Source organism: Diceros bicornis, chromosome 2 (assembly GCF_020826845.1).
Source record: "Diceros bicornis minor isolate mBicDic1 chromosome 2, mDicBic1.mat.cur, whole genome shotgun sequence".
Classification (NCBI taxonomy): domain Eukaryota; kingdom Metazoa; phylum Chordata; class Mammalia; order Perissodactyla; family Rhinocerotidae; genus Diceros; species Diceros bicornis.
This window is the reverse complement of record NC_080741.1, coordinates 40892268-40911918: the sequence shown is the minus strand read 5'-3', so window position 1 is coordinate 40911918 and position 19651 is coordinate 40892268. Positions and strand designations below refer to the sequence as shown.

The following is a 19651-nucleotide window of genomic DNA, read 5'->3' as shown; positions in this document are numbered from 1 at the left end:
ATGTCACAGACCACGCCCTCCACGCCCTCCAGCTCCAGCCCCAGAGGCCCCTTCCCCCAGAGGTAGACTTGAGTGATCCAGACTTGAAAGCCCACACATCACACCTGTGAGGGCCACAAACTTGTATTGACAAGTAGTGGGGCGACCCAGGAGTCTCTGAGTAGGGAGTGCCAGCAGGGTGTCTCCAGGGGCTCAGGTGTGTGCAGAGGAGGTCCCTGTGGGGGGGGTCTTGGCCCTGTAGGAGGTCCCTGTGGCAGGGCCTGGGTTCAGAAGAAGCCAAGCTGCTTTTTCTCCTGCTGCTGCTTCCACTTGGCCATGCTGTAGAATTCTTCCTTGGACCTCCCAAAGATATCTTGGAAGTCAGAGTCTGAAAGATAGAACTGGGTAGGGAAGTGGGGGTGTGGATGCAGGAGAAGGGTGTCAACTGAGCCTAGAATCTGTCCCACTCACCCAGAGGTGTCACCCAGGGCTCAAGGCTCTCCCACATCTCTCTGCCCATCACCCCATCTGGAACCCACATCTCCCCAGGCAGCCTGCCCCTTGCCCATCATCAGTGGGTCACACCCTGGGCAGCTCCAGCTCAGTTTTAGATGCATTAGTGCTGGGGCAGTGAGTGGCAGGGAGTCTCGGGCATCCACCTCTTTGTGGGCTGGGTCCACGCCATCTGGCAGGTCCTCAGCGGCCTGGTGCATCAGCTGTTCTCGAGGCAGGCTCCCGTTGATCCTGGATCTGGGGCTGCTATGGTAGCTGCTGGTGCTGGAGCTGGTGCTGGTCCTAGTGCTGGAGCTGGTGCTGGTGCTGGTCCTAGTGCTGGTGCTGGTCCTAGTGCTGGCGCTGCTGCTGCTGCTGCTGCCCGCCTTGGGGCCTAGCTCCAGCTCATTCTTTGAGCTGTTCTGGGAGCCCTTGAGGGCTTGTAGGGCCAAGGGGCCTGCCCTGCCATTGCTTGGCCATCTGGACAGCTGGAAGTTTTTGACTTCCTGTCCGGAGAGGGGACTTAGGCTGGGGAGGATGGTGAATAGGCCCCCACAGAGAGGCCACAGGGCCCATTGGCCCTCTTGCCGCCAGCTGCAGCCCCTGCCTCCTACCAGGGCCTGGCTCTTTCCCTGCCCATCTGCCCATCTGGACCACACTGACGGAGCCCCAGACCCCCGGGGGAAGCCCAGGAGGCCCTGATACTCACTGCTGTTATCTCAGAGATGGCAGATGTCGCTCCCAGGCTGCCCTCCACCACCTCCTCATAGGACTGGTTGTTCTGGGGGCAAGAATCAGGCCAGGGGCAGGATGGAGGGGCACCAATGGACCCGGGAGGGGGCCTGAGGACAAGAGTAGGCCTCCCCCACCCACACTAGAGGACCCCAGGCAGGGCGATGACTCCTCTCAGTCTGCCCAGGGCAGGCCCCTCTCCCCCAGATGAGGGTGGTGCTGCGGGGCTCAGGCCTCTCTCACCGTCCACTTGTACGGGTCCCAGGTGAGGAACCATCCAGTGAAGGTGGGAGGCTCATGGCCCTGCTTGACCAGCACGATGGGTGTGGATGGGCTCCTCCCTGCCGGATGGGTCTTCAGGTACTCCTGGCCCCAGGGCACCGCCTCCTTCTTCCACTCGCTTGCAGCTTCCCCAAGCCACAGGAAGATCTGGGCCACAGAGGGCGCCTGGCCTTGGGCAGGTGGAAGGGCTGCCCGGAGCTGACCACTTCCCTCCCACCTCTGTCTATCAGATGGTCTCAGAGCCCCTCACACACCATCCCAGCCAACCAGACACACCCAGCAGGCTGGCCACCACACCCATACACCATAAACACGCCAGAAGGTCACAGGTATGCGTGTATGCATTCAATCCACATGGATTTATGGAGCACCTACTGTGTCCCAGGCACTGTTTTAGGCATTGGGGATTTGACAATGCAAAAAATAGACAAAAATCCCTACCCTTGTAGAGCTTTCATTTTATTGGGGTAGACAGGAAAATAAGTAAAATATGTAGTATATGAGTTGGAGAAAAATAAGGCAGGGAAAGAAGATAAGAAGTGTGGTGGTGGTGGGATATTGTAATTTTAAATTAGAGTCAGGAAGAGCCTTACCGAGAAAATGACATTTGAGTCAAGATCTGAGGGAGGTGAGGGAGCAAGTCACATGTGTGCCTGGGCAGGAAGTGTTCTAACAAGAAGAAACAACCAATCCAAAAGCCCTGAGTGTTCTGGCGTGTTCCAGGAGCAGCAGGGAGACCATTGTGGTTGGAGCACAGCAAGTAAGGGGAAGAAGGGAAGCAAACTGGGCCAGAGTCAGGGCCACTGGGTCACACAGGGCTGTGGTAAGGGCTTTGGTTTCACTCTGAGATGGGAGCTCACAAGCCTCATCACCACACTCACATAGTGTCACAGACACAATGATGCAGACACGCACACATCCATCGCCGCACAGGCAGACAGTAAATCACAGCCACCCACAGTCACACATAAACACAATCACACCCAATCACAGTCACACACACCCAACCTGAAAAACCGCACAGAAACATAATTACCCAGCCACACAAACACAGTCACTCAGTGTCTCACACCTGCAGCCAGTTACATAGTCTCTCTTTCTCACACAGTCTCACCAGTTACAGCTGGTCTGGCCAGTTACAGCCAATTATTTGACCACAGCCACATACACAAAGGCAAATGCAGTCACATGGTGGTATGACACATACACATGTGGTCAGTGGCCCACTCAACACTGACACATGTCAGCCACAGGCACTCAGTTGCCTGGAATCACACATACCATCGTAAGGCACATGGAGTTACACACAACTACAAAACTGGTCACTGTCATACACGAGTCCCAGACACACAGTCACAGTGCCCCGCAGCCTCACTGTGACACAGACTCATCCATGGTCTCACATCCATGGTCACACAGTTACAGTGTCACAGACAATGTCACACACAGTCACAGACTCACCCACAGCCTTACATGCAGTCATATGGCTAGAAACACACAAAACCACACACACTCACACCCAGTTACACATATACAGACACACTCCATTCATGCTCCAGCCAGGCAGGGGTGGCTGCCTCACCTCCTGCCAGGTGTCCAGCAACATGATGTCATACTTATCCAGGTCCTCTTGGCTAAAGAACACGACTTCCGTGAGGACCAGGTGGCCCATCTGGCTGGAGCACTCAAAGAGTCGTGGCTGGAAGCTGGAGATGTCCTCGGGGAGCCTGGCCAGTGTGAGCACGAGGCCATGAGGGGCGCAAAGAGCCCTTGTCTCTCACCAGCCTGGGCCTAGCTAGTCCTCAGCCAGGACCCCTACCTCAGGAGCTGGGAAACAACTTCTCTGGGAGTAGGAGGCATGGGCCCTCCTCTGAGCTCCACCCATCCCATAATTCACTCTAGAAATGCCCTGCTCCTCTCTAGGCCTCAGTGTCTTTGTCTGTCAGTGGGGAAAGCAGATTAGGTGATCTCTCTAGACCCAGCCAGCTGTGGCACAGCTGCCCCATGAATTTTCCCAGGAGTGGGCGGGCACTGAGCAGGGGATGGCCGACTTAGTGGGGCAAGCCTGAGCTGGAGCCCTGCCCTCACTGGGCGGGAGGAGCTGCTGCTCCCACCCCTGGCTGGGAGCCTGGCCACAGGCCCCAGGTGGGAGGAGGGAAGCTAGGCTAAGAGAGGGGGACAGTAGTACTTAGGAGCTCAGCAGACTTGGGGGGAGTGCAGTGCGTAAACCAGGCCCCACAGGCAGAGCAGCCCTGGACTCAGCTCCCTCCTCCCTTTGAGGCCTCACTCTGCCCCACCTTCAGATACACACCCTTGTCCATTTATAGACCACACACATACACAGTTCTTGCACACTCCACACATGCTGTTTACCCACACGTCATATTACACTACACACATACACACACACACACTGGGCGCCACCACCCCTGGGGACTGGGGTTGGGAAGCCTCTGCCAGTGGGATGGTCCAGAACTGGGACAATGCAGGGAGCACATTCAGCCAGCAGAGGGCGCCACTGCACTGCTCTCCCTAGCATCTTCCTGATCCAAAGTATCCAGGGCTGGGAGTGAAGCAGAGGGGCTGTGTTCCTGGGAGCCCTGGGGTGGGGAGCCAAGAGTCCTCAGTTCTAGTCTGGCCTCTTCAGATCTTTGTATGACCCTTAATTAGTCACCCACTCTTTCGGCCTCAGTCTCTGCCTCTGTGTAAGGAGAACACCATCCTCCCAACCCTGTCACCTCTTGTCGCTGGGGTAGGGAGCCCGGCCTCCCAGGGCCTCCCAGAAGTGAGGGGGCTCCTGACCCTCTAGCACCGTTTCCTCATTCTTCCTGGAGATGACAGGGACCACCATCCGTGCCATCTCACGCTGGTCACCACTGCAGCCCTGGCAGACAAAGAGCTGGATCATGCCCTGCAGGGAGAGGGGTCTCCACCCCCAGCCCCATGTCCACCACTCACAGAGGCCTGTGGAGAGCTGGGCCTGAGTCACAGGAGGCCTAGGCTGATGGTGGGGCACATGTGGGCAAGGGGTCTCCCTTCCTCACCCTCCTAGCCTCCCTTTCCCCAGCTGATCAGGGTCACAGGGACTGGGACCCTCTCCAGGTCCAGAGCATTGGATGGGGACTCCCAGCCTTGGGGATCATTCATGATTTATGCTGAAGATCAGAGAAAACTACGGCCAACTGGACTAGCCCTCTTCCTTGCGAAGGGCATGCTCCCTGCTCAAGGCAGGAAGGAAGGGAGGCAGCCTGGGTCTGGCCTAGCTCTGGCCTGTGGACTCCCAGGTTCACCTGTCACTTTGTAACTTCCCCCAGGTTCCAGAGGGAACATTGTAGCCTCTCCCCCTGCCCTCCTCCTGGCCCCTTCTGAGGCCGGACTTAAAGTCTGCAGCCTCTGTGGAGTGGACCCATACCTGCCTGGCACCCCTGCCCTGGGTGTGAATCAAGTGGTCAGTGCTGGGGGTACCTTCCCAAACCAGAGGTAGCAGATGTCAGCTGTGACCAGCAAGAAGATGTCACTGGAGTTGAGGGCTGAGGCACGGGCTGGCACCTCCGTGGTCCTGGTGTTGTAGCTGTCGGTGCCTTGCACATGGAAGAGCCTCGTGGTGGATGCTGGCTGCCCCTTCCCATGGTGCCCCGTGTTTCCCTATAAGAGGGCTGGGCCTCAGGCTGAGGCAAGGGCTCCTGGGGGCCGCCTCCCTGTCCCAGTGGGGGACCCTCATTAAAGCCACCCCTGTTTTCTGGACCCTCTGAGTACAGAGTGTGAGGAGCCCGTCAGTCTAGGGTAGGGAACCAGGCCCTTTCTAAATGGACACCTCACCCCATCTCCGAGGGGTCAGGGCATGGTTCCCCCAGGCCTTGAAGATGGAAAGTGGGGGCTGGCTTTGCCTATCTGTGACCCCAGGCAAGGCCCTGGATCCCTTTCAGTTCAACTTCCTCACCGGTCTCCTGCTTTGTGGCTGGCTCTCGGGACCGAGAGAAGAAACTCAGGCAGGGGTCACCCTTGGGGGTCCTGGGCCTCAGACAAGCACCAAGAACCCAGGGGGTGGTAAGCCGGGTCCCCAGCCTGAAGAGAAGGTGCTCAGCATGTGTGTGAGGGCCATGAGCACTTGGAGGAACCAGTGAGGCTGCGGCTGCAGCAGCAAGGTGGCACCTACCTGGAAGACCACTAGCTGGCCCTTGAGGATGGCGAGGAAGTGGGGGGGCTCGCTGCCCATGGTCACATGCTCCTGCACCAGGGCTCCATGGTACCTGAGGTCCAGCTCCTCAGCGTTGCAGGTCAGGGCCTTTATCTCATGTGCGGTGGCCTGGTGGCCCTGTAGGCAGGGGTGGTGAGGGCCTGGCGCAGCTCTTAGATCCCATTCTCAGATCCTTAGCTCCGGAGCTTGAAGGTGCCCACCACCCCCTCAGGTCGGCGCACCTGCCATAGGTACAGGATGTACTGGACACGGCCCATCTTCTGGTATGTGTAGAGTACAAGGTAGCAGTTGTCTGCACACAACTGTCCATGATGCTTGGGGTCCATGGGTTGCCTGCATGAGTCCTGGATGCACCACATCTGGGGAACAGCGGACCAGTGGGCACAGGTGGCTCCTCCACCTGAACCAGCTCACCCACCCTGTGCCCAGCCAGAAAGCTCTCCTCAGCCTCGAGGCATGCCTCAGCTCTGCAGGCAAGGGGCTCGCTCCCAGCACTGCACCCACCCCACACTCTGTGTTGGGCTTGTGCAAGGATCTGCAGGTGACCCTTTCCCTCATGGGCCCCTGGGACCCAGCACACTGTGCCAGCCTGCTGTCAGCCAGTACTCTAAGTTGGCATGTAGTGCCTGGGACAAACGAGCGGTGAGGACACCAGAGGCTGCCGAGGCCACACACCACCCCCTGCCCGACCCCACCAGCCACAGCCCAGGTTAGGGGCAGACAGGTCCTGGCACAGCTGCTCACTGCTCAGGCCCAGGCAGCAGAAGCTGGGCAGAAGCCAGGCCTCGGGGCTCTTGGAAAAATTTCCTTTTTTCAAATGTCACTTAAAAAAACAAAGCCTGTTCACAGACTGAAAGGAAAACAGTTCCTCACACTAACAGTGTGATTTCTTGTTCCTACGGGTAGTGAGCATGGGCTCTGGAGCCAGGCAGACCCTGGCCAAATCCCAGGTCAGCCTGGTGTTGGCAGCGAGACCTTTCGGAGCTTCAGTTTTTCCCACCTATAAGGTGGGGATAGAACGCCCATCTCCACATGGCAGGAAACAATGCCTGGGCATCCTGTGCTCACACAGACCTGACAGCTGTCTCTGGGGAAGGTCTCCTCCAGACCGGAGCATCCAGAATCCTGCCTTTTGCAGAGAGGCTATGACCACACGCCACCCAGGAGAGGCAATTACATGGCAGCCAGGCCTCCTGACCACGGCCACTGCCCGCCCCACCTGCCTGTCCACTCAGTACCCACTGGGAGGGATCCCCTCCCTGCCTTTGTGCCTGGGGCCTGGGTGGCAGAGCCCCCTTCCTTCCCTCCCTAGCCCTCCTCTCTGTTTTCCTGTCTCCTTCTCTCTAGCTCCCTGTCTGCCCCCTCTGTCTCTCCCTGTGTACCTCATCTCTCCCGGATCCCCCCTTTCTCTTCTCCCCGTGCCCCCATCTCTCCCTGCTATTCGTCCCATCTCCTCCCCGCCCCACTCTCTGTCTCCGTCTTTCTCAGTCTCCTCTTCTCTCTGTCTCTCTCTGTCCCCCCTCCCTGTCTTCCTCTCTCCTTGCTGCCCACCCCCCACCTCTCTCCTTGCCTTGTCTCCTCCTATCTCAGTCTCTCCTCACTAACGGCCTCTGTCCAACCACATCAGGCCAAATGTAGGAAGCAGCCTCGGAGAAATGGTATTTTCTCTGACGTCGACCTATCTTGAGAACTAGAACCCCTCACGCAGGCCCAGCAGTCCTGTTCCCAGAATCTCACAGCATCCCCACACCTGCCTTGGGGCCAGATGGGACCCCAGTTTTTGCCCCCATTTTATAGATAAAAAATTGAAGCCCAAAGGAATAAAGGGCCCTGTCAACAAGTCAAGATACAACCCTGCCTTGTACAGAGCCGGGAGGAGGCCCCCAACTCCTGCATCTGGCAGAACACTGGTCTGAAAGCAGATGAGTGACTGACTGTGTGTGGCTGTGTGTGGGGTGTGTGGGGCTGTGATCATGTGTCATGCAAAGTTTGTGCAATTATATGCTTGCAATTGTGTACTTGGCTGTGATTAAGTGCAGTTACAAGGTATGAGTATGTGTGTCTGTATTATCATATGTATGGTTGTGTTATACATGACAAAAGGTCACGATTAAGCATCACGTGTTACTGTGCTGTATGCCATGAGTGTTATGTGAGCGAGTGGCCATGGCTGTGTGTGATTGAGAGTGATGTGTAAGAGCCTGCTGTCGGGGGGGGGGGGGGGGGGGGGGGTCGTGTGTATATGTACACATGCCCTTGGGTGTTTCCGATTGTGTATAGATGTGCACCTGGGTGTACGTGGGTCATTTTAGCAGCCATACTGTTCACCTGAAGACAAAGCCAACCCCTGTGTGCCCGTCTTCCCCCAGCCAAGCCAGTGCCCCTCACCTCAACCTTCCCGGAGCCGTCGTCCACCATCCTAAGCTGGGCCGCTAGCTCTGGCTGGCTGTGCAGCTTGCCCACGTCCAGTTTTAACTGAGTCAATTTGCCTGAGGGTGAGACAGACGGTGTCACTGGCGCCGTGTCCTTGTGCCCGCCCCCGCCAGCCCCACCCCGCCCGCTCAGCCATCCCGCCAAGGTTCTGCGTGCCTCCCCGCGCCGGCCCCGCCCCCCGCGGGCCCCGCCCCGGCCCCGAAGGCCCCGCCTCCGCCGCTCACCCACCCCGCCGAGGGTCTGGGCGCCTTCTCCGCAGGCCCCGCTCCGCGCCCTCAGGGCCCCGCCCCTCCCCATCCGCTCACCAATCCCGCCGAGGCTCTGCGTGCCGCCCCCGCAGGCCCCGCCCCGTCCCCGCAGGCCCCGCCCCTCCCGCTCACCCACACTTCTGAGGTTCTTGTTCCTGCGTTGCTCCTTAGACCACGTCCGGAAGAGCTGCTTGAACGCGGCGGACTCGGCGCCGTCGTTCACCACCTCCACGTTGGTGTAGGCCGGATAGCCCTTGGCCTGGATGAAGCCCTGGGGCGTGGGCTTTATCAGGCGTGGGTCCCGAGGGCCCACTGCCCCGCTCCACCCGCGGGGACCTGCCGCTCAGGCTGCAGGGCCATTGAACCTGCAGCAGCGTTAATTAACCAAGCTCATGATCCGCTGAAGGAGCTGGCTCCGTCACTCACTACCCACTTCTCCGAGGTCCCTGAGGACAGGCAGGGTTCCTTTAGTCCGGGCCTCGGGAAGGGTCGGCCATGACAACCGTCAGACCCCAGGCAGAGCCCCGTCTCCCCTCCTCTAAAAGGAGGGGGCGCCCAGTGCGGTAGGCTCCTCAGACCTCAAGGCAGGGCCGTGTCCTTTTACACATGGCTTCTTGGGTGCTATCTGGTCTTCCCCCCATCAGGGCGCCCAGGGCAGGCTACATGGCCCTGACCCCAGAGAGGGGCCCTGTGGTCCCCCTCAGACCCCTGGGCAGAGCTGTGTCACCTCCCTCAGGGCGGTTTGTCTCCAGGCTTGGACCCCAGGGCAGGGTCACGACCTCCTCCATCAGACAGGGCTCCCAGGGCAGGATGTGTTCATCTCCTAGCTCCCGGGGAGCAGGACTATCTCCCTTTTCAGACCCCAGGACATGGATGTCTCCCAGCTTAGCCTTCAGAGTAGGGCCATTTCTTCCCTCAGACCCCAGGGCAGGGCTGCCTCCCCCTTCAAACCCTAGGCAGCTCTATGTCCCTTTGACTCAGGGTCCCACAGCCTCACCAGAGCCCGGCTGAAAGCAGCCTTTTTCTCCTGGAGGCTGGACATGCATCCCTGCCACACGTAGATCTTGAAACCACCATGGTCCAGGATGTAGCAGTCCTAGGAGAAAGAGTGGGGCTGGTCAGGAGGTAGTCTAGACTGGGTTGGGGTTGTGGGGTGGGTGGGGATGGATGGGTGGCTGGGGCCAGGCCTGCCTCACCTCCTCCTGCAGTAGGTCTTGAGTCAGTGGGGAGGTTGCTAACTCCTGGATCACCAGGTCCTTGCCCTTCTCGTAGACACTGGGGGACAGGCAGCCAGATGTGGGCAATTCAGCCCCTCCTTGGCCCGGCTCCACTCCAGCCCCCTTGCCAACTCCCCCTCCCCCCTGGAGGCAGAAGGCATGGGGGCTGGGGCCCTGAGTTGAGGTCTTGAGTTCACCGAAGCCTTGCTGTGGAGCCTTAGGCAGCTCCCTGGCCCTCTCAGGGCCTCAGTCACCCTGTCTACACAATGGGTTTCTCAGAAAGGCAGCCATGCAAGAGTACAGGCTGGGCCCAAGGTCCCACATGGCCTGCCCCAGAAACCCATAAGCCTTTTGTGGAGGGCTTTCTAGAAACACTGTGTTACTACAGTAATGATGGACATGCAGGCCTGGGCTATTCCACCCACCCAGCCCACTCCCAAAGTCTGCTCACTGGTAGAGGCGGACATTGGCCTTCTGCAGCTGGTTAACACTCTTGTTGGGCACAGCTGTGTGTAGGTTGCCCACTCTGCAGCCCAGCACAGCTTCCATGATCTGCATGAGGTCAGTGGCTTTGACCTCATCATCCACCACACAAATCTGTGCACGACCACCACGCTCCTTGTCCTGGAGGCTGCAGGTCAGGGCCAGGCCCTGTGGGAGAGGACCTGGCAGTCAGGGCTTCCCCAGCATGCCTCCTTCACCTCTCAGACAGTCTATCCCAGATCCTTCCTGTCAATGTTCAGCTCGCAGAGGCTGGGGGCAGGGGGAAGTATCCCCTTATCCTGGCATCCATGGGCACCAGCAGTGCAGGGTCTGGACTCAGCTTGCACCCATTAGGTGCTTCTCAGGTTGTAGCAGAGAGCCAAGCCCACCTCTTCAGGTGGCTGGAGGACCACCCTTCTCCCCAAGCCCTGCACCCCTTGGTTCCCAAGACAGACACTGACCCGCGCCTTCTCAGAAACGCTGGTCTTGGGCCCATTCCACTGGATCATCACCTTCCCCAGGTCCAGCAGGAAGATGTCATCCCTATTAAAGCTGTTCCAGGAGAGCTCCACCTGCCACAGCCAGGAAGGGCAGGGAAGGAGACAGGGTGTCATACCGCCAGCACTCAGGTGGAGGGGTACCACAGCCTGTCCCCACTTATGTGAGCATAGCTCGAGTGTGTCACTTGTGTGCATGAAGCTGTGTGCAACGGGGTGTATGTGTGACCATGACACCACTATTATGGTGTGCGGGCACGCATCTGTGTAACTGTATGAGCTCTTGAGGGTCACTCTGTGGGTAGATCTCTAGGCATGTGCGACTGTAAGTACTGCTGCATTTCACAGGGTGTACATGACTGAGTGTGACCCTTTTCACTCAAAGCATGTCTGTAGCTGTACATGTGTAAACAAGTGGGGCATATCTGATGTGAACAAGTGTGTGAGCTCATGGGTGACAGTGTATGTGTGCCTGTTTGGGGGGCAGTGTGTTATCTATGGGTTAGGATAGCTATCATCCAGAGAGAGACACTTCTGAGAGTAGAGGCAGGGACTCTGAATAATTATGCCAGGAGAACAGGCAAAACCTGGGGCTGCATGGTGTCCCTGCATGACCAGGGATGTATGGTCACTGCACTGTGGGTGACAGTGTGTGAGCCTGTGTGGGACTGTCTGTGAGTCACAGGGCTGCCACACACCATGTAGACAGTAACGTGCACAACTCAGGTGTCATCAGTCACATCGGAGACATCAAACACTTGAATGTTCATTACCCCAAATTCCTGCCAGAAGGCAGCAAAGTGTCCCATTCTAACGAGATCAGTATTTTCCCTTAATTTCCTGATAGATGGAAGCAAGGGACACCCTGTTCTAATTTGCACAAGGGCACTCTGTGGACTACAGTGGCCCCGGGGGTAATAGTGGGAGACAGTGTGTGTGCCTATGGGTGACAGTGACAATGTGTATGAGAGTGTGGGGCTGTGCACCTCCCACCCCAAATCATGCTACTCCCTATTGTGCCACTTACAAGGACCAGCCAGGTGAACATCTTGTCTGCCTCACCTCCCCAAGTTCTTAATATGTCCATGAGACAGATGAGGAAACAGAGGGTCAGAGGAGCTATGGCGGGGGTGGAGCTAGAAGCCTGGCTCTGCCTTCTCTCTCCTCGTCCAACAGGCCATCTGGGAATGCTGACAGCCCATGTTCCTCCCACTCCCCCGTCACCTCCCACACTTCCCTGTACTTCAGTACACGCAGTCTGAGCTGAGTCCAGAGGTCAAGGGGCATCCCTGGCAGCCCTCACCTCGGTGGCTGACACGTGCTTCCTCCCTTGGATGTGCAGCAGTCGCTGGATGTTGTACATGTTGGTCTCCACGTGCTTGAGGGCAGAGGCTAGGCCTCCTTTCCTGTAGCTGAGGAGGGCATGGGGTCTCACGTAAGACCAGACCCTGCCATGTGCAGGTGTGAGCACATGCACACACACGTAGGGATATGCACGTGCCTGTTTAATACATGTGTGCAAGGAGATATGAACACGTGTGTATAAGCACGAGTACACACGAGGGGGCAGGAGTGTGCATTTGTTTATCCATGTGTAGATATGTGGACACATGCATGTATATGTACATGTATATATGCGAGAGCATAGTGTGTAGCTGTCTATCTGTGTGTAGATGCAGATACACACACATGCACCTGTATACAAGTGGGACATGAGTGTTTATCCATATGAGTAAAGATGTGAGTGTATGGAATTCGGGCAACAGCATATATGAGTGTAGGTGGACATGAATATTCATGTATGTGTGTAGGTGTGCCCATCTGTAGGTGGACACACATAGGGGTGGCGTGTTTTCTGTATGTGCATGTATACGTGTGTGTGTGTGTCCAGGTATATACCACATGCATGTATTAGGTTCAACTGTGTGAAATAGAAATGATTGAATATTGGCAGTTTCCTGTGGTTCAACCTGATATATTGCAGTTATTAATTTAATAAATATTTGAAGCAATTTACAGCAAAATACATTTCTACTGGGGACAGTAACGTAAAAGCAAACTCAAAACAACATTGGTGTCCACTCCAGGGTACGTACCCAAGAGAAATGAAAAACATGTCCACACAAAAACTTGTGTACAATGATAGATAACTAAACTTATCGCGGTAATCATTTCACGGCATAGGTAAGTCAAACCATTATGCTGCACACCTTAAACTTATACGGTGACGTATGTCAATTATATCTCAATAAAACTAGGGGGGGAAAAACCCAAAACTTGTATACAAATGTTAGTAAAACAACCCAAATGTCCATTAAGTGATGAATACATAAAATGTGGTACATCCATACATCAGGCGTGTTTAATTCCATTTATATGAAATGTCCAGAACAGGCAAATCTATACAGGTTGGGGGAAGGGAGGGCTGCAGGGAGATGGGGCGTGACTGCTAAAGGGTATGGAGCTTCTTTGTGGGCTGACGGAAATGTTCTAAAATTGTGGTGATGGTTGCATAAGTCTGTGAATATACTAAATCACTGAATTGTATATTTTAAGTGGGTGGGTTGTATAGTATGTGATTTGTATCTCAGTAAAGGTGTTACGCTTTCCCTCAAAACAGCCCACACACTAGAGAAGAGGGAGAGAGCCACCCCAGGCAGCCCAGCCACCCCACCAATCTGTCCCTCCCCTCTGTCCCCCACCCCCCCACCCCTCTATCCCTCCCCTCTACCCCTCCTCCCCCTGTCTCTGCTTCCCCCTCAACTCACATGATCCCCGTGCGGAAGCAGCTGCGGAAACAGTCGGACTCGTGGCCCTGCACCTCGCGGTGCTGCACAGGGGCGACACCCAGCGCCTCCTGTAGGTGCTGCACAAAGGTGCCCGCCGCGGCCTGCGCGTCAGCGCCCGCCTCTTTCCCGACCCAGTAGTGCAGGTCGCTGGATGCCCCCTGCGTGGCCTTCAGGCTCTGGGGGACCTAGGGCCCAGGTGTTCTTTATGTGGGTGGGGTGCGGGGAGAGGGCTAAGGCCCCGGTCGAGGATGTGCCAAGGGTCTTGGAGAGACTGGGCAGGTGCTTCCACAGGCAGGAGATGGAGAATGGGGAGGGATGGGTGAAGAGGACTCAAAGGCAGCAGCCCCCTTGTGGGATGCGATTCTTGAGCTCCCAGCCTGCCTCTTCCCAGGGCAGAGCTTAGTCTACACCATCAGACTCCCCAGCTGGGCCATGACACCCCCTCAGACAGACTCCCCAGCTGCTCACATGGAGGACGATGTAGCAGTGTTCCTCAAAGAAGTTCCCATAAGCCCTCTCGGGTACTGGCACCATCTTCAGGTTCTAGGAGAGGAGGGTGTCTAGAGACAATTCAGGAGACCCACCCACCCACCCATGACCCTCTAGGGTGGGGTGAGGGAGGGAACTCTGATCTGGGAGGTGGCGTGGAAGAAGCCTAGTCTCAGAGACTGCACACCAACTCTGCTGTCTGGTCATGCCCCTCACCTCAATGATCCATACGTGGAGGTCCCTATGGCTCTCGATAGCTGGGAGGCCCTTGTTGATGTCCATCCTAGGCCAGGCGGGAGTGAGGGAGGAAACAAGAGTCAGAGTTCTCAGGCCCTGGCCACCTGTACTCTGGGCTCCAAGCAAGAACTCTTCCCACCTACAGCTCTCCAAAGCACCTTCGTCATAGAATGTGCCTTTCATTAGGTCAGCTATGTAAACAAAAATGCCAGCAAACCAGGACAGGTACCACAGACGTCGGCACAGAGGCTTTGCAAACAGGGACCTGTTCTGTCGTCTGTGGTTGTGTTCTGGAAACAAAGATGAGCTCTGTGGACAGGGATAGGCTTTGAACATAGGGACAACCTCTGGCAACAGACAGGGAGTTAGAAACAGGCTATGCAGACAGGCACAGGATCTGCAGTCAGGGACAGTCCCTGTGGACAGTGATAGGTTATGCAGACAGGCAGAGGTTCTGCTAGTAAGAGGTTCTGCAGGCAGGGACAGACTCTGCAAACAGGGACAGGCTCTTGAAATGAGACTGAATTCTGTAGACAAAGACAGGCTCTGCGCACAAGGACAGAGCTGCAAATAGGCATAGGTTTTCCAAACAGTCAGGAATGGGCTATGCAAAGAGATCCAGCACCTGCAGAGAGTGATAGGCTATATAGATAGGGAAAGGCTCTGCATACACGCATAGGCTCTGCAAACAGGAACAGCTTCCTCAGACTGAAGAAAGGGATGCAACAGGCACAGGTTCTCCTGACAAAAATGAGTTCTGTAGACAGGGTCAATCTGTGTGTATAAAGACAGCCCGTGCAAAGAGACACAGACTATCCAGGGAAATTCAGACAGGCCAGGCAAATAAGCAAAGATTGTGAACACTGAGAAAGACTCTACAGACCGTCACAGGTTTTGCAGGTATGGAGAGCTTTGCAGACTGGGAAAGGCTTTGCACATGTTGATGGGGACTGACCCTTAAGACAGGGACTCTGTGCATAAGAGACAGACTCTGCAGATACAGAGGCAGCTACATGGATAGGCAAGGCTCTGCAAATAGGCACAGCATTTTCAGTCAGAGAAATGCTTTCTAGATAGAGGCAGGCTCTTGAAGCAGGCAAAAATTCTCTAGGCATGGTCAGGCTCTGCATGCAGGGACAGCCTCAGGAAACAGACTCAAATCCTGCATACAGGGAGATGGGAACAAGCTGGGCAAACAATCATCAGCTCTGCAAAGAGATCCAGGCCCTGCAGACAGGGGCTCTACAGACAGAGACTTTGCACATAGGGAGAGGTTTTGTAAGCTCACACAGGCTCTGCAAACAGATAGGCTTTGTTAACAGTGACAACTTCTTCAGAGAGGGCAGGATTTGCTGAAATGAGCTGGCAGGGAAATCAGCTTTTTGTTCAAGTACAGATGCCCCAGACAAGGGCAAGATCTTGAGACATGGCTGGGTTCTGTAGAGAGCCTGGGTTCTGCAAACAGGGACAGGCTTTATAGAAAAGGATGAGTTCTGGAAACAGATAGAGGCTCTGTAAATTGGGACAGGCTCTGCTAACAGGTACACATGGAATTAGGAATAAAGTGTGCACACAGGCATAGGCTCTGCAAACAGGGATGTGCTCTGCAGAAAGACACAGGTGCTCCCAGATAGACACAGCAACGCCTGAGAGTGATAAACCTTTCATAGGAATAGATCCTGCAAGCAGACGCAGTGTCTATCCAGGGAAATTCAGATAGGCTGTACAAACAGGCAAGGCCCTGAAAAATGTCCTAGACTGTACATATAGGGCTCAGGTCCTGCAGACAGAACCAGGCTCTGAAATTGGAAAAGACTCTGCAAACAGGGACATAGTCTAGAGACAGAGGCACTTACTGCAGAGGAAACAGGCTCTGCTGATAGGGACAGGTACCGTAAACAGACAAAGCTTTGCAAACAGGAACTGTCTTCAGGCAGAAAGGGGTGTCCCAGACAAGGACATCAGACAAGCTCTGTAGACAGGGATAGGCTCTGCATGCAGGGCAGCTTGCATAAAAGCAAATCTTATACACAGGGAAATAGGGACAGACAGTTTAAAAAGACTCAGGTTCTGAAAAAAGGCAGACTCTGAAAATAGACACAGGCTCAGGACACAAACAGCCTCTGCAGACAAGACAAAGGTTCTGCAAACCCAGGGCAGACTCTGCACAAGACTGTCTCTGAAGACCGTGACAGTGTCTGCAGCAGGTGACAGGCTTAGGTAACCTGAGTGGGTCAGATAAATCAGGCATAAGCACTCTTAAATTCTTGAAACAGAGCTGAACTCTTAATACACACAGACCTGCAAACAGCCACAGGCTCTGCAAACAGCAACTTGGCTCTCTTGAGTTTATGCCCTGTGGTTCTCAGTGTGCACAGCAGAGAAAGAAATGTGGAATGAGAGGTATTTGGAGAAGGGGGCTCTCGATTTTGTTACATCTTGGCAGGTGACTCTCAACTACCCCAGGCTTCCCTTACCACTCCTTCAGAAACCTCTGTGTGAGGCTTGGTCATTCCTTCATCCACGGAAGTTCTTTCTACATCTAACCTAAATCCTGCCAGTTGCAACTTTTTCTTCTTCTTTTTTTTTAAACATGTGGCTTTTTTTTTTTTTTTTGTGAGGAAGATCAGCCCTGAGCTAACATCCATGACAATCCTCCTCTTTTTACTGAGGAAGACCGGCCCTGAGCTAACATCTATTGCCAATCCTCCTCCTTTTTTTTTCCCTTTTTCTCCCCAAAGCCCCAGTAGATAGTTGTATGTCATAGTTGCACATCCTTCTAGTTGCTGTATGTGGGACGCCTCCTCAGCATGGCCGGACGAGCAGTGCGTGGGTGCGCGCCCAGGATCCGAACCCAGGCCGCCAGTAGTGGAGCGTGCGCACTTAACCACTAAGCCACGGGGCTGGCCCCGTGCAACTTTTTCTTCTTGCTGCTGCTTTGCTCAATATACCCAGAAGTCACTTCTTTCTGATTTCTCACTCCTAGTGGCCCTGGTGTGGTGTGAACTCATCTCCCTTCCCCACTCCACTCCAACTGTGTCTTATCAGCAATAGGAACACCCTTGGCTCTGCTGGCCCTGCATGACCAGGAGAAACAAGGTGGGAGGGGAGATACAGAGTTACAGAATCAAAGCATAGTGTGACAGGTGACACAGTGGCCTGCATTCCTTACACCTTTGTCCAGGGTCCCTAAGGGCTGGGCTCAGGCCCTGGTGAGCTCACAGTGCACTGTGGGAAACACCCAACCCTCTCAAAGAGGGTCAAGGTGGCCATGGAGGGTGGGGGGGGTGGGAGCGGGGGAGGGGGCTGCCCAGAGCAGGTTGGGCAGGGGTGGGTCCTGCTGGGGTTTAGAGCTGTGGGGGGGCCTGAAGCCCCTCTGAACATGCTCTGGAGACCACATATGCTATTGGTATGGTCTCCTTCACTAGAGCAGAGGATTCCCGAGGCCAGGGGCTTGTCTTCTTGTTTACTGCCGGCTCCCAGCTGCCTGACAGCCAGCAGGTACTCAGCAAATAGTTGTTGAAGGAATGAAACCTGTCACCTGTGACTTGTGAGTCGACTGAGTGAAAGTGGATGGAGAAGGGAGTCACCTAGTCCTCTAACTGCACCCAGAACTGCTGTTGCAGTTGATGGCCTGTTGGTGTGACAGTGATATGAGTGACAGGCAGACACGGTGACCATGTAATGGTAGTCTCAAGCAACAGAAAATGTGATGACAACGAGTGACAGGCATAGTGACATTCTACAGTGATCAGCAGAAGCAGCGACCAGTGACAGAGACCAGGGCACAGGCAGGCAGTGACCAGAGGTACAAACTATGGGCTGAAGGAAACAGCGTCAGAGTGACAGGAAGACTGGCTGGCCTCAGCACAGTAGTCACCAGGGCCCCATGTGGGGCAGGAAAGTCAAACTGGCGGCCAGAAAGTTGGGACTGGGCTGGTTTCACTGGGCAGGGACAGCATCACCCCCAAGGGGCTGGGAGGGTGCCCTGATATCCAGGTCCAGCCTGGGGAGCCAAACTCTCAGGCTCCCAGTGCCTGAGACCCTAATCCCCATGTAACCTGTGTTCACCGTCTTCCAACCGGGTTCTGGGGGGATGGGGGAAGGGATGCTCAAAGAGCAGGGGCCCCCTCTCTTTCCGAACCCCCTTCTTTCCTCTAGGCGGTCACTTTCTCCCTCAGGGGCTCTTGCCTCTCCAGAGCACCCCCTCTAACCCACCAAGCTCTCCCACCTGCAGATCTCCCCTCTTTCCCTGGGGAACTCCCTTCCATCACCTACCCTGAGTGGGGACCCCCACCCTGTGTCCTCTCCCTCCTACTGGAAGCCCCCTTCGTTTCCCTGGGGGCTTGCTCCCTCTACCTGGGGCCTCCTTTCTCTCCCAGATGCCTAATTCCTCCTCTGACAATTCTCTCCCCCGTCCTCCCTCCTTTCCTAGATGCCTCTCTTTCCCAACTAGGCACCCCCATTCTCCTCACCATGCATCTTCCCTCCCCAGCACCCGCTCCTCTCCTCTGACTGCCCCACCTCATGTCCCCCATCCTCCTCCAGACACCCTCTTCTCTCCCCTAGTGCCTCATCCTTTTCCCAGGGCGTCCTCCTCCCGCACCCCTTTCCTCCCCCAATGCATCCTCTCTACCCCTGTCTTCTCTTCCCTCCCCTAGGTTCTCCTCCCCGCAAGTGCTCCCTTCCTCCTCCAGACTCCCCTTATTTCCCTTAGAGCCCCCTCCTTTCCCCATGTGCCCCCTCTCTTTACCTAGGCGCCCCTCCCTCCTCTGGCACCCCTCTATCCCCCCAGGTGCACAGTTTCCTCCTCCCGAGGCACCTCTGAAGGGGCGGGCCCTGAGGTTACTTTGCCCCACTTCCAGGAAGCAGGGAGGAGCGCTGCCGGCTGGAGGGGGAGGAGGGAGGGCAGGGTCTGGGCCCCCGGTGTACCGACTCTGTGGGTGACAGAGACCCCCATCCGAGTACAAAATCTGCCCCTTTCTTCCCCGTGGGTAGCTCTGGCCACAGCCTCCCTGCCCCCACCGGTGTTCTCACTTGAGCTGCTCGCTGCCTCCAATTCCGCCAGCCCGTCAGCAACCCTGAGCCCTGTAACCCACGCTGTACACTCCTGACTTGGAACAGTCCCTCCCCACCCGGTTCCCAGCGCCCCCTCCCTGCCCACCTGTACCCTGTGCCCCCTCCCTGCCAGGCCTACCTGCTGGAAACTGCTCGCACCTTCACCCTGCCTGTGGGCAGCGCTGGGCCTGGCACAGGGCCAGGCTCTGCCAACCGCACCCCCTCCAGTGTAACTCAATCCTTGCTCCCGCCCTGTAGGACACACCCGCTGCTCAGCGGGCTGGGCATTCAAACTTAATCAGTCAGTCAGTCAACAAATATTAACCCAGCTCTCTGAGAGCCAGCCCCTTCCCCAGGGCCATGGCTGGTCTGCTAGGCCTCACCTCCTGGGTACTGGTGGCCAGAGAGAGCAGGGGATGGAGGCCTGGCTGGGCCAAGATGTGGGGTGTGGAATACACTGTGACTTCCCTTCTCTGAGAGCCCAGATGGGCCCCTGATCCCTGACCCCAGAAGGCCA

General features: G+C 56.0%; 1 protein-coding gene across 3 annotated transcripts; it reads right to left on the bottom strand.

Moving 5' to 3' along the window:
- Positions 1–60: 60 nt before the first annotated feature.
- Positions 61–19323, bottom strand: VILL (villin like). Of its 3 annotated transcripts, XM_058555058.1 has the most exons (20): positions 19274–19323; positions 14056–14122; positions 13819–13893; positions 13330–13535; positions 11865–11973; positions 10526–10636; positions 10033–10232; positions 9561–9639; positions 9362–9460; positions 8497–8635; positions 8072–8172; positions 5905–6042; positions 5642–5800; positions 4951–5130; positions 4224–4369; positions 3068–3212; positions 1447–1632; positions 1181–1252; positions 639–977; positions 61–380 (listed from the first exon to the last, which is right to left on the bottom strand). In XM_058555058.1, exons 2-20 carry the CDS (start codon positions 14119–14121, stop codon positions 267–269), a joined length of 2664 nt encoding a protein of 887 aa, XP_058411041.1. In that variant the 5' UTR covers position 14122; positions 19274–19323; the 3' UTR covers positions 61–266. The 3 variants fall into 3 exon arrangements, with proteins under 3 accessions (XP_058411041.1, XP_058411034.1, XP_058411049.1); XM_058555051.1 differs by having other exon boundaries at positions 288–977; XM_058555066.1 differs by lacking the exon at positions 1447–1632 and having other exon boundaries at positions 288–977.
- Positions 19324–19651: the final 328 nt, after the last annotated feature.